This window comes from Coturnix japonica, chromosome W (genome assembly GCF_054131305.1).
Source record: "Coturnix japonica strain WE chromosome W, WE-NBRP24, whole genome shotgun sequence".
NCBI classification, from domain to species: Eukaryota; Metazoa; Chordata; class Aves; order Galliformes; family Phasianidae; genus Coturnix; species Coturnix japonica.
In genome coordinates this window covers 33,815,282-33,829,883 of record NC_140701.1, presented here as the reverse complement: position 1 = coordinate 33,829,883, position 14,602 = coordinate 33,815,282, and the positions used below count along the sequence as shown (strand labels likewise).

The 14,602-nt window shown below is 46.9% G+C and overlaps 1 protein-coding gene across 1 annotated transcript in view; it reads right to left on the bottom strand.

Annotated features, from left to right (window-relative positions):
- The window catches only part of LOC146754728 (uncharacterized), a 75,422-nt gene that overhangs the window by 53,891 nt on the left and 6,929 nt on the right, over window positions 1-14,602 (bottom strand). The window contains exon 5 of the mRNA XM_085527478.1: window positions 2,345-2,396. Within this exon, the coding sequence (XP_085383604.1) occupies window positions 2,345-2,396 (52 nt within the window). The remainder of the gene's footprint in view (window positions 1-2,344; window positions 2,397-14,602) is intronic.

The window sequence follows — 14,602 nt, the reverse complement described above, 5'->3', positions numbered from 1 at the left end:
TCAGAAACGTTTGATGAAGATCAGAACGATCAAGGAAGTCTACTGAAGGAGCTGATCAAACTAATTTAAGGTGATGAACACTACTCCCAACCTGTATCATCAAAAGTCTCAGCTGTTAGACGCACACACTTTCCAGCTCGAGCAAGGAACAACAGTAAGTTTGCACCGCATGTTTCCATGTGGCGCTACCTATGTGACCACAGAGAAGACATGAGGAAGTGGCATGACCAGCCTACTACTGTACTACGAGCACTGGTGAGGGATCTACAAAACAGACCAACCGCTAGTAGTGCTGCTCCAGTCATCACAGGTAATGAATAGTGGGGCCCTGCCCTCAGTCAGGGTCGGGAGAGGGATAATAGAGTTTAATGGACTGTGTGGATTCGATGGCCTGGCACATCAGAACCACAGAAATATAAGGCGCTGGTGGATACCGGTGCACAGTGCACTCTAATGCCCTCCAGTCATGAAGGGACAGAATCAATCCATATTTCTGGAGTGAATGGGGACTCTCAAGAATTGACTGTGCTGGAGGCCAAAGTAAGCCTCACTGGCAAAGACTGGCAAAAAATTGTTACTGGTCCACGTCCTCCGTGTATACTGGGTATTGATTACCTCAAAAGGGGGCATTTCAAGGATCCTAAGGGGTATCGATGGGCCTTTAGAATAGCTGCTGTAGATATGGACAACATTAAGCAGCTGTCTGTTTTGCCTGGCCTGTCTGAGGACCCATCTGTTGTGGGGCTGCTATGAGTAAAAGAGCAGCAGGTACCGATTGCTACAAAGACAGTGCATAGAAAGCAGTACTGCACCAACAGGGATTGCTCCGCCTTCATGACTTGATTAGCCAGTTGGAGAATCAGGGAGTGATCAGTAAAACTCACTCACCTATTAGCAGCCCCATATGGCCAGTGCATAAAGCCAGTGGAGAATGGAGGCTGACGATAGACTACCGTGGCCTGAATGAAGTAACACCCCCACTGAGTGCTCCTGTGCTGGACATGTTGAAACTCCAGTATGAGCTGGAGTCAAAAGCAGCCAAATGGTATGCCACCACTGACATTGCTTACGCCTTCCTCTCCATTTCTTTGGCCGCAGAATGTAGGCCACAGTTTGCCTTCACCTGGAGGGGCATTCAGTATAATTGGAACCGTTTGCCCAAGGGGTGGAAACACAGCCCAACCATTTGCCATGGGTTGGTCCAAACTGCACTGGAACAGGGTGGTGCTCCTGAACACCTGCAGTACATTGATGACATTGTTGTGTGGGTGTCACGGTTTGAACGAAAAATCCACCTGCGTCCGTAACAGGGGCTATGGGCCCCACAGGGGCCCTAGGCCGAAAGGAAAAAGTGAATTAGGAAAAGCAAACAGCTGCAACGATCTAAGGAGGCACACTTATTTACTAAATACTATATCGAAATACAGGATAACACAATATAATACAATATAATTGAAAACTGAGCTAACGAATCAAGCAAAATAGGAGAGAGAATGAGTCCCGTAACCGAGAGGCCTACTGTGAAATCTAGGCGAAACCGTGAAGGCTCCCACACACTCCCCTGAACGCCAGAACTCGAAAGACGTCAGTCTAGTCTGCGACCGAGTTAATATAGTGTCCAAGTCCCGTGACCTATCGTGTTGTTCTCTGGGAGATGTAGTCTTCTTCTGTAAGTTGCAGATTCAGTAAAATTATTCATGCTTTATATGATGTTATGATGTGGAATACTGATAGCAAAATTACAAGATTATTAAACCATGACAAACTCGGCGTCTTCTCTGTTGGTCCTCGTATCTTCCAAACGTTGCCACCGATGTCTGTGAGTATCTTTCTGATGCTGTACATGTGAGTTTCTGCCACATGCTAGGTTTGGTCCTCACTTTCTCAGGATCACGGTCTTGTGGATCAGGGTCATACAACATTTCCACCATAGCCGTTTCCCTCAGGTACTGGATACCTTTTCTGATGGTATCCCACTTCATAATCTGAGGCTTCAGAGCATCCTTGAAGGGGTACCTTTCCCTCAGAGCTGTTAGCATTCGGTCCCAGAGGGTGCCAGCTCCATCGAAATATCTGCTCTGTTGATAGCTGTGTCTCTGGCAATGCTTCCTAGCCGGTGAGCTTCATTACCACCTAGGGAAAGGCTGTTGACTCCATTGTCCCAGCAGCGAATCAACCAGGCAAAAAGGCCTTCGTTTTGACAGTGTTAACTCCTTTCTTGAGCCTTGGATTTCAGTCAACTTCAGAGGTCGACAAATGGTAATAGAGATGTCCTCCTCATCACTGTCTTCTTTATGCCTCTTAGTTGTTTTTTTTTTTTGCCTTTCTCGGTGCTGATACAGACCTCTCACCTGGACCTTCTGCTGCCTCTTCCTCTGCTTCTCCTTCTTTTCATACTAGACTCGAGGACACAGAATCACAGAATCACAGAATTGTAAGGGTTGGAAGGGACTTCTAGGGATCATGGAGTCCAACCCCCTTGCCAAAGCAGGTTCACTCACCACGTCGTACAGCTGGGCGTCCAGGCGGGTCTTGAATATCTCCAGAGAAGGAGACTCCACCACCTCCCTGGGCAACCTGTTCCAGTGCTCCGTCACCCTCACCGTAAAGAAGTTCTTCCGCACTCCTATACTGATGTTTCATCCCATTACCCTTAGTCCTGTCCCCATGCATTACTGAAAAGAGACCAGCCTCGCCACTATGGCCCCCACACCTCAGGTATTTATAAACCTGGATCAAATCCCCTCTCAGCCTTCTCTTCTCAAGGCTAAACAGACCCAGTTCGCTTAGTCTCTCCTCATAGGGGAGATGCTCCAGACCCTTCACCATCTTTGTGGCCCTCTGCTGGACTCTTTCCAAGAGATCCCTGTCTTTTTTGTACTGGGGAGCCCAGAACTGGACACAGTATTCCAGATGAGGCCTCACCAGGGCAGAGTAGAGGGGGAGGATCACCTCCCTTGACCTGCTGGACACGCTCTTTTTAATGCACCCCAGTATGCCATTGGCTTTTTTGGCTACAGGAACACACTGCTGGCTCAGGGCCAACCTGTCATCCACCAGGACGCCCAGGTCCCTCTCAGCAGAGCTCCTCTCCAGCAGCTCTTCCCTGTACTGGTGCATGCAATTATTTCTTCCTAGGAGCAAGACTCTACTCTTGCATTTGTTAAACCTCAACCGTTGAATGGACACCCGTTTCCATTTCTTGCCTTCACAGGGGCAACTGATATTGTTACTGGTGCCTCCTGTGACTGATCAGAGTTGACTTGGGGATTTTCTTTTATGGCTTGAACCTCAGATTGGAAACTCTCTCTCTCCAGAATAGTATTATACAGAGCATGGTAAGCATAAGGCAAACCACAAATAAGGTTTACCTCCTTAGATCTCTGTATGCCGCACCATCTCTGACTCAAATACTCAATTTCTCTGGGTCCCTCAGGTGTTCAGGAGTGAAGTGCCGTGACACTGAGGGTCCCCACGCTTCTAAGATTTTTCCTAAACCTTTCTATATACCCTGACAGTCAGCATTCTCTGGTTTTGGAGGAGACTTCTGCATAGAACGAATGGAAAGGAGTACATTCATTGATATTGTTAACATGAATGTGAGTATGAATATGAGTATGAACAGTAACTCAGCATTCCAAAAATGTGTGGCAATCTGGGAAGACAGCCTAGATAACGGATTGAACATCATGGAGTTTGTAAGGGAATAGGCGAAGGTTCTGAATGCCTTTTTTACGTCTGTCTTTAAAAGTCAGACCACTTATCCTCAGGGTACTCCTCTCTCTGACCTGGTATCTTCTGGGGAGCACACTAACCCCCCTGTGATTCTGGAAGAAATGGTCAAGACTTACTACTCCAACTGGACTGCCCCAAGTCCATGGGGCCAGATTAGATCCACCCGAGAGTGCTGAGGGAACTGGCAGAGGTGATAGCCGAGCCGCTTTCCATCATCTGTCAGCGCTCCTTGTTGACTGGTGAGTTCCCAGAAGACTGGAGGCTCACCAATGTGTTTCCCATTTACAAGAAAGGCTGTAAGGAGGATCCAGGGAACTACAGGCCTGTTAGCCTGACCTCGTTTCCAGGGAAGGTTATGGAGCAGATTGTCTTGAGGGAGATCACGTGGCATGTGCGGGACGACTCAGGGATCAGGCCTAGCCTGCATGGGTTCATGAAGGGCAGGTTCTGTTTGGCCAATCTGATCTCCTTCTATGATCTAGTGACCCATCTGCTGGATGAGGGAAAGGCTGTTGATGTGGTCTACCTAGACTTCAGCAAAACCTTCAACACTGTCTCCCACAGTATTCTCCTGCAGAAGCTGGCAGCCCGTGGCTTGGATGGGTACACTCTTGGCTGGGTAAGGAGCTGGCTGGAGGACCGGGCTCAGAGAGTGGTGGTGAATGGAGCTCAATCCAGCTGGCGACCGGTCACAAGTGGTGTTCCCCAGGGGTCAATGCTGGGGCCTGTCCTCTTCAACATCTTTACTGATGACCTGGATGAGGGCATTGAATGCACCCTCAGTAAGTTTGCGGATGACACCATGTTATGGTTTTGCAATTTGGTTGGTGTTGGTATTCCACATCAGAACACCATGCCTAATAATGGGAGTAAAGTGGACAAGTTTTTTTTTCTGTGGACTGCCTTAAATGGGCATATGGGGAGGGGCACCGGAAGAGAAGTGGGGAAGGGGACGGGGTGGCTGGCCCAGCTCCCTGCGAGGAGACAACGTGGTCGGAGCTTCCTGCCTTCCACAGCTCCATCGGTGAGATTGGGGCCTTGGTATTCTCTTTGTTGAAACTCTCTTGTTGTTTAGCGTTATTAGGTTATTAAACTGCCGTTCGTTCTCAGATCACCTTTTTCTCCTTCATTTTTTGTTAGACTCAATCACAATCTCCCTTCCCTTCCCCTCTCCCTAAACGCACATGTCCGGGCCACGCCGCGCCGTGCCGTACAGAGCCGCTAGAGAAAAGGGGGGGGGGGACTTTTGTTCCTGCACCCCTGGGTTTGTTTCCACTGTCCCGGAGTGAGCTCTAGAGAGAACTCCGTGACATTTTTTGGTTGAGGATGCGGGCAATGCTCTGGGCAATGTTTTGGGCAGTAATTAGGTGGCTTTTTTCAACAGCCCTGTATGTATGTGTGAAAGACAGAACTGGCTTTCTTTTGTTGTCTCAAAGTTTGCTTCATGAGGCCTTCCTGATGATAAGACTCTGACTAACATCTGTTAAGTGTCCTTGGGGGTGGACGTTGGTTGTCATTGTGCCATCGTGTTTCTGCTTACGATTGCAAAGATAAGCAGAAGCAGGACGAGCAGTTTTCTTCAGGGGTGCTGCTCAAAGGAGCTGACCACTGCAGAAGGCGATAATGCTTGTGTCTGGCGACAGAGACACCCCCCCCCCCCTTTTTGCTGGCTTATCTGTGGGCCAGGAATATCACAAAAGCTGGTTTAAATCCCTACTACAAAGTGTGTTTACCTGCTTGTTTGGAAGTTCAGTGTTTGCTCGAGATACGTTCCCAAAAATGCTGTGTCAAACTTCAAAGGAGAAAAACAACCTCACCGAAATGGGGGATAAAAGGCCCTCGCTAAACTGGGGACTTTGGAGACAAACTCCCAAAGACACCTTTGACGGAGAATTCCCTGAGGGGAAAACTTTGTCGGAAGAACCCCGGGACCGGCTTGCTGCGGAGCTCCCTGGCTGTCTCCCATCCCCCGCGGTGATCAGACGAGTTCCTGAGATCAACGGACCTACTGTGTACCTCGCTGGATCCACGGTGGTGACTATATCTCTTTTGCTATCTGCAAAGACTCCTTGCTTACATTTCCTACTTTCCCTATCGCCTCCCTTCCCTTCCCCATCTCCCTAAAAAAACACCTAGGTCTTTAATAAACTGGTTGGACCAACATTTGAACCGTTGCTTCTTAATCTCACGCCGGGTATACACATATCAAAGAACCTTGCCTCACTCCTACAAATTGGAGCGAGACATTTTTTATTGGCGTAGTCGGCAGGATGCCCGCCGTGAGAGTGTTGTCCTCCCAGACATAGTCTAAAACTTTTCTATGTGCACCTCCTGGAGTTGCAAGGAGCGACAATTTTGGTAACTTAGATGTGAGAACCTCTCCAGGAAGACCGCTCCATATTCTGAAACTTTACTGCTCAAGTGTTTACCTCTCGGGGACGTATGAATTAATTTTGACTATTTACTTTTGTTTTATATGTGTGTGCCTCCTCGGCAAGACTATTTCGCATTTTTTGTGGTTTAAGTAACTTGTAACCTATCTTGGAAATTGGAAAGTTTTGTGTGTGCGCCTCTTGGGGAAGTGAGGGTAATTTTTTGATGTTTGTGCCTCTCCAAGAAGTTTATTCCTTTTTGAGAAAACTTGAAGTATTTTGTAACTCTTGAAGCTTGAAGATTTTCTGGCCTGACAGGGTAGCCAGGAGCGATTTAGGTGTTTACACTTTCTTTTTAAGTGTTGATTGGGCTTCTTGGTCTTTTGTGAAAGGGAGGAATGATTGTAGCATTTGCATTTGTTTGATAGGTGTGTGCTTCCCTGGGGAGGGGTAAGGACTTAAGTGTGCCTTCTCTTCCCTTAGTGTTTATCTTTTAGGGTAGAAATGAGTGAAAGTATTGTCACTATGAATAGTGAAAATGTGCTATTTGACCTTTTAGAAAAGCATGGTGCTCGGCCTTCTTTATCAGGGGTGGATTGGGCACGACAAAACTGGTATAACTTGCAGAGTGTTTCCGACCGCATTAGTGTCTTACAAAATGGGGCTCGTACCCGAGCCGGGAAAGGGAAATCGTTTATTTGTGTGGTACTCGGTGCTGCTTTAAAAGCTGCCGTGGAGTTCCGAGATGAAAAGCATTCGGCAGAAACCCAAACCATACAAGCATTACAAGAATCAGTTAAAGTAATGCAAGAATTGGTAAAAACTCTGCAGAATCAAATAGTGAACCTTGAGGAACAATTACAAAGAGAGCAACATAATACAGTTTTGTTGCAAATAGCTTTTAAGGAACTATTAACATATAAGAATACTAGCAATACTGCTGTCCATAATTTGCCTCAAGAAAAAACTTTTCCTCAGAAGGAACTACAAGGAATAAAGGAAGGGCTTGGCAAATTAGAGGACTCGCCAGCCCAATTGCGTCCTTTGATAAAAACCGAATATATGTTTGATAACAGTGAGGATCTGGACCCTCAAATGAATGTTAAAGAAATTCCCTTTTCTGCCACTGAATTAGCAAAACTGAAAAAAGATTTTAGCCGCTCTCCAAAGGAATCAGAGACAGAGTATGTATGGAGGGTTAGTCTCACTGGTGGAGACCAAATACTGTTAACTGAAAAGGAAGCTGAAGGTTATTGGGGGCCAGGAGTATTTTTAACTACTGGTAACAACCGTGCTCCCTGGTCCCTAACACAAAGGGCTGCCTATTGGGCAGGTGGTCTTAACTCTTTAGAAAGGGGAGACCCTCTTGCCATTAATGGGACAGCTGATCAATTGGTTGAAAGTGTTCAAAAAGCTGCTTGTCTGCAAATGATGTATGATAGAAAGCTGCAGCCACATCATGAATCACCTATGATGATGCCTGTTGATCCTGAAAGGATGACTCCTTTAATCAGGGGGCTTCCAGAATCACTGAAACCTATAGGTATACAACTACAAGGAAAAATACAAGCTATGCCTCAGGGAGAAAGAACCCTGGCAGAATTAGAAGGAACTGGCACCTCAGGCCATTTGCAGTCGGGATATAAAGTATGGACATGGGGGGAGGTTGCCCAAGAGTTGATTAATTATGAAAGGAAATATGGGCCTGTGGCTTCTTCCAGTATATCTGAACCAGAGGAAGTAAGGCTCGCAGCAACCACCCATGCTCCTAGGCCACCTAGTCCAAAGCTCAGTGGAACTGGAAGGGTCTCATTGCCAGTAAGAACAGGTAGGCGAAATATTGATCATAAACGTAATCATCTCTGGACACTGGGCTGACAAAAGGGTGTTCCACGAGACCTGATGAATGGATTACCCACAGTCAGGTTAGAGAAATTAGTTAACTTGTGGCCAGAACAAAAGCTCAAGGAAAGCTGATGCTTTCGCCCCCTCCCCCAGATGAGTGGGAGGTGGGGGGGGAAGGCAGTGAAGGGTGGATGTTTATTAGAAAGCTCACAACAAAAGGAGATCCTCGATTTAACACCTTCTGTCCCAAGGCCTCCCCACTCCTGCCAATTGCCCCTGTGATCACGATCCAGTTGCTGATAAGCTAGGGAAACACTTATCTTCCTGGCCAGCCTATGTCGACTGACTCAGCTAACATGAGGCGTTTCCCTAACCTTAATGAAATCCCTTAACAAATATCCTTAGAAGCCTAAGGACACCCCGAAAAAGGAATGTAAAATATCATGCTCGATGGATTGTTCTCTCATTTTTTAATTGTATTAACAAAGCCCCAAAAGGGCAAGTTGTTGTTTTATTTTTCAGAAGATCCCCGTGGGACCTTCACTGAACAGAATGGCTCATAGCTGACTTTAACCATTTGTGTTTTGTGACAGAAAAATTGAAGATGTGATTGTGCTAGAATTCTGAATTTACCTCTCTTATTACATATTTTGTTTGCAATAGTATTATGCTTTTGTTTGTTGTTGTGGATTGTGATTGATATCAGTCCTTGGATCTGTTAAAACTTCACAATTTGGTTCAGAGTTTTTCCAGGTCATTCTGACTTTCTGGTACTTTCTGCACAGTGATAACCATTCCTTCTGATCCCTTCTTTTACCCCTTTTTGTCAAACTGATTGTGGTTTGCATGTAACTCCTCCATAGTGTTTCCAAATTCCTAACAAATTGGGAAATGAGCCAAGGGACCTATCTAATATCTGTTAGATGTGGTCAAAAATGAAATCTATTTTAAAACCCTTTGCACTGATATTTTTCAGTGTCACATCAGTCCAGGAGTTCCATACAAAAACATGGTTGTTGGAAAATGTCTAAGTTTTGATAAGAGATGTGTATGTTTCTGGGATTATCCCTCTTATGGTTTATACTCTGGGGTATCCCACACACTGTCCTGTGAAAAGTTCGATAGACTATTACAGTATTTAACTTGCCAAACTGGCATTTATATCTCTCAGCAATTGAACTGCTTTGGAAATGCTCAAGTGGACAGCAGCAGACACAAATACCCCTATTTATTTGTTTTACTTGTTTATTTGATACTATTGGTTATTGTCACTGTCTTTGTGATTTTTAAATGTTTATGGTATATGTAAGTATGGATTGCTAAAGGAAAGTTATATGGTACTAAGGGTGTTGTGGAAACTGAAGAACTGTGTTGTTTGATCTGTGGGTTCTGAAGGGAATGGGACAAACTGCTTTGATGATGATACAGAAGTATAACTGAGGGTATGTGGAAGTGTAACTGAGGGTACAAATAGTGGAATAGCGTACGTTAGTTTATGTAATGATGAGAGTTTGGAAAGTGAGAAAGTTTGGGAACAGAAGTAAGGGACTTGGACAAATTTGTTGATGGAGCTTGGAAATTGTGTGGAGGGGGAATTGTGGTGGTGGAGTTGGGAGGAACGGTGGCAGCTGTACTAGAGCGTGATAAGATCCCAGGATGAGTTTTGCCCCAGTGGACTGAATGCAACATGCACATAGCAGTGTAAAGATGTTTGTTTTCTGGTAAATACGGGTGCATCTCACTCTGTACTGCATCAAGAATTACTACCCTTAGATGATTTTTGTAACAAACAATAGGAATAAGTAACTGTAGCTCTAAATATCTTTTCTGAGTAGTTTGTATTGTAGAGAGATCTAATATAGTGGTTTGTTATGAGTGAATATATATTGATGGAAAATAATTATGGTTATCAATCAAGGTTTTGATTGAATGATGATGATTGTTAACATTTAATTCCCCCATATCACCTATCCCGTTTTTCCCTTATGCTTTTCTTTTTTTTTTTTTCTTTCCTCACCACCCTGAATGGTCATTTGCGCATCAATTTCAAGCAACCTTTGAGCCACGGGGTGGTGTGAAAGACAGAACTGGCTTTCTTTTGTTGTCTCAAAGTTTGCTTCATGAGGCCTTCCTGATGATAAGACTCTGACTAACATCTGTTAAGTGTCCTTGGGGGGTGGACGTTGGTTGTCATTGTGCCATAGTGTTTCTGCTTACGATTGCAAAGATAAGCAGAAGCAGGACGAGCAGTTTTCTTCAGGGGTGCTGCTCGAAGGAGCTGACCACTGCAGAAGGCGATAATGCTTGTGTCTGGCAACAGAGACACCCCCCCCCCTTTTTGCTGGCTTATCTGTGGGCCAGGAATATCACAAAAGCTGGTTTAAATCCCTACTACAAAGTGTGTTTACCTGCTTGTTTGGAAGTTCAGTGTTTGCTCGAGATACGTTCCCAAAAATGCTGTGTCAAACTTCAAAGGAGAAAAACAACCTCACCGAAATGGGGGATAAAAGGCCCTCGCTAAACTGGGGACTTTGGAGACAAACTCCCAAAGACACCTTTGACGGAGAATTCCCTGAGGGGAAAACTTTGTCGGAAGAACCCCGGGACCGGCTTGCTGCGGAGCTCCCTGGCTGTCTCCCATCCCCCGCGGTGATCAGACGAGTTCCTGAGATCAACGGACCTACTGTGTACCTCGCTGGATCCACGGTGGTGACTATATCTCTTTTGCTATCTGCAAAGACTCCTTGCTTACATTTCCTACTTTCCCTATCGCCTCCCTTCCCTTCCCCGTCTCCCTAAAAAAACACCTAGGTCTTTAATAAACTGGTTGGACCAACATTTGAACCGTTGCTTCTTAATCTCACGCCGGGTATACACATATCAAAGAACCTTGCCTCACTCCTACAAATTGGAGCGAGACAGTAGGACTGACGGTCCTTAGGTTCCTGTGGTCCTGGCTTCAGAACATCCTGATGATGGGGGTAGGGGTAAATATATTAAGCCGACAGCTGGCAGGGATAGAGATACCTGCCTGGCTCCCTTCCAGACTACCGAACATCACAGGCACTGTGCTCGAACTGACCCACGAATGCTCTGAATTCCTTAAGTATGACTGGGGTGTCAAATGGGATACTGTGTTGTTAGTCTCTCTAATTGTAGTAGTTTACTATAACGTGCGGAGAGACTTGCAAAGAATAGTGCAGAGAGACTCAGGAAAAGGGCCAGAAGCATCGGGACCCCCAATATCATATAATCTCACCCCTGAACACCGGAGGGACCTTGGGAAATTAATAGAACTTTTGAATGAGAGATTAAAAGAACTGGTGAGTGAGGGTGGGAGATCAGGGGGATCTCAGAACGAACGGCTTATGAAAAAGATAGAGAGTCTCGAGAATGAGATCCAAACCCTAAGGGGAAGGTGCCAAGTTAATCCCAGCCGACTACAGGAAGCACCAGCATCAGTGTCAGTCGCTCCAGTGGAAGGCCAGAGATGGGAACGTGGGTCCTCACGTCTGGAACGGATGGAGGAAGTAGAGGAAGATCCGGGCGAGGGACCCTCCCCAAAACCACCAAGGAAGGCAACTCAGAAGACTAACAGACATGGAGAAGATAGTGACGATGAAGGCCAGAGATGGGAACGTGTGTCCTCACGTCTGGAACGGATGGAAGAAGTAGAGGAAGATCCTGGCGAGGGACCCTCCCCAAAACCACCAAGGAAGGCAACTCAGAAGACTAACAGACGCGGAGAGGATAGTGATGATGAGGGAAAAGTCACTGCTTCCTCTACTCGTAAACCTCTGAAAATTACTGAAATCCAAGGTACGAGAAGGGAGTTTGCCCGACTCCCAGGTGAACGCCTTGTCACTTGGCTGCTCCGGTGTTGGGACAATGGGGCCGCCTGCATGTCCCTAAGCTGCAATGAGGCTCGTCAATTAGGAAACATTGCTTGAGACTCATCTATTGATAGAGGGATCAGCAGATGTCTCGATGGAGTCACCAATCTCTGGGAGAGGATGCTATCAGCTGTAAAGGCAACCTGTCTTCTCAAAAGTGATTTGGAGCCTGTACTGGAAAAATGGAGTACAGCTGAGGAAGGTATCCAGTACCTGAGAGAAATGGCTGTGGCAGAAATGCTGTTCGATCCCACGTTTGTCCCTGGGGACCCAGAGGATTACCATGACCCAGAAAAGGTGAGCTGTACTCTGGAAATATGCAAGAAACTCATACGGTCAGCACCAGAGAAGTATTCCAGTATACTATTAACGAACTCTAACAGGTATAATGAGCTGGATAAAAGACCTGCAATTTTTGAGCTCATCCTTTCACTGCAAAATATCGAATACTCACTACTGCCACACCGTACCACCATCGCAGCCATCTGTCAAATGGTGGATAGACTGGACCGAATGGAGAGAAAACAAGACAACATGCAGAAGAGCTGGTCTGTGGCAAGGAACCACAGTGAACCTGTGGCAGTCTCAGCCATCAGACGCAAACGCACACCTGTCCAAGTGAAGGACCGCAGTGAGCCTATGTCACGTGGCGCCATGTGGAACTACCTGCGGGACCATGGAGAAGATATGAAGAAGTGGCATGACGAACCCAATTTTGCACTGCGAGCACGGGTAAGAAAATTACAAAAGAGGTCAGCCAATACTGAGATTGCCTCTACCGCTTCAGACAACCAATAGAGGGGCCCTGCCCTCAGCCAGGGGGGGGAGAGGGATAATGTATTAGACTGTGTGGATTCGGTGGCCTGGCACATCAGAACCACAAAAATATAAAGCACTGGTGGATACCGGTGCACAGTACACTCTGATACCCTCAGGTTTCAAAGGGACAGAACGGATACATATACATGGGGTGACTGGGGGTTCGCAGGAACTATCTGTGTTGGAGGCCGAGATAAGCCTCACTGGTAGAGACTGGCAGAAACATCGAATAGTGACTGGCCAGGGGGCTCCTTGCATACTTGGAATAGATTACCTAAGAAGGGGACATTTCAAGGACCCCAAAGGATACAGATGGGCTTTTGGAATAGCTGCTATAGAAACAGACAACATTAAGCAGCTGTCTGATTTGCCTGGCCTATAAGGGGACCCGTCTGCTGTGGGGTTACTACGGGTGGAAGAACAACGGGTACCAATTGCCACGAGAACAGTACACAGACGACAGTACCGTACTAATAGAGATTCCTTGCTCCCCATCCATAAGCTAATTCAACAACTAGGAAGTCAGGGAGTAATTAGTAAGACCCATTCACCTTTCAATAGCCCCATATGGCCAGTGCGCAAAGCCAGTGGAGAATGGAGGCTGACAGTGGACTATCGTGGCCTTAATGTGGTCACACCCCCATTGAGCGCTGCAGTGCCAGACATGTTGGAACTCCAGTATGAACTGGAATTGAAAGAGGCAAAATGGTATGCCACCATTGATATTGCCAATGCATTCTTCTCTGTCCCTTTGGCCACAGAGTGTAGGCCACAGTTTGCCTTTACTTGGAGGGGTGTTCAGTACACTTGGAACCGTTTGGCCCAGGGGTGGAAACACAGCCCGACCATCTGCCATTGGCTGATCCAAGCCACGTTGGAACAGGGCGGTGCTCCAGAGCACCTGCAGTACATAGATGATATCGTTGTGTGGGGTGATACAGCGACGGAGGTTTTTAAAAAAGGAGAACAGATAATCCAAATCTTCCTGTCTGCTGGTTTCGCTATTAAGTGAGACAAAGTGAAGGGCCCTGCCCAAGAAATCCAGTTTCTAGGGGTGAAATGGCAAGATGGGCGTCGCCACATCCCAACAGACGTGATCAACAAAATTACTGCAATGTCTGTGCCCATTGACAAAAAAGAGACACAGTCCTTCCTGGGTGTGGTAGGCTTCTGGAGGATGCACATCCCAAATTATAGCATCATTGTGAGCCCCCTCTATCAGGTGACCCGAAAGAAGAATAACTTCGCGTGGGGCCCTGAACAGCAGCAGGCCTTTGAGCAAATCAAGCAAGAGATAGCCCGTGCTGTGGCCCTGGGGCCAGTACGGATCGGAAAGGATGTGAAGAACATCCTTTACACTGCTGCTGGGGAGAAAGGTCCCACTTGGAGCTTGTGGCAGAGAACCTCAGATGAGACCCGAGGCCGACCCCTAGGATTTTGGAGTAGAGCATACAGGGGGTCGGAAGAGGGCTACACTCCAACTGAGAAGGAGATCCTAGCCGCATATGAAGGGGTCCAGGCTGCCTCTGAGGTAATTGGCACTGAAACACAGCTTCTCCTGGCACCTCGACTTCCAGTGCTGAATTGGATGTTTAAAGGGCAGGTTCCCTCCACTCACCATGCCACAGATGCCACATGGAGTAAGTGGGTTGCACTAATCACACAGCGGGCCCGGATGGGGAACCTCAGCCGTCCAGGGATCCTAGAAGTCATCATGGACTGGCCCGAAGGTAAAAAGTTTGAAGCACCACCAGCAGAAGAGGTGTCACGCGCCAAAGAGGCTCCACCATACAATGAACTACCGGACAACGAAAAGAAGTTCACCCTATTCACTGATGGATTGTGCCGCATTGTTGGGAAACATCGCAGATGGAAGGCTGCTGTGTGGAGCCCCACACGACAAGTTGCAGAGGCCACGGAAGGAAGAGGAGAATCGAG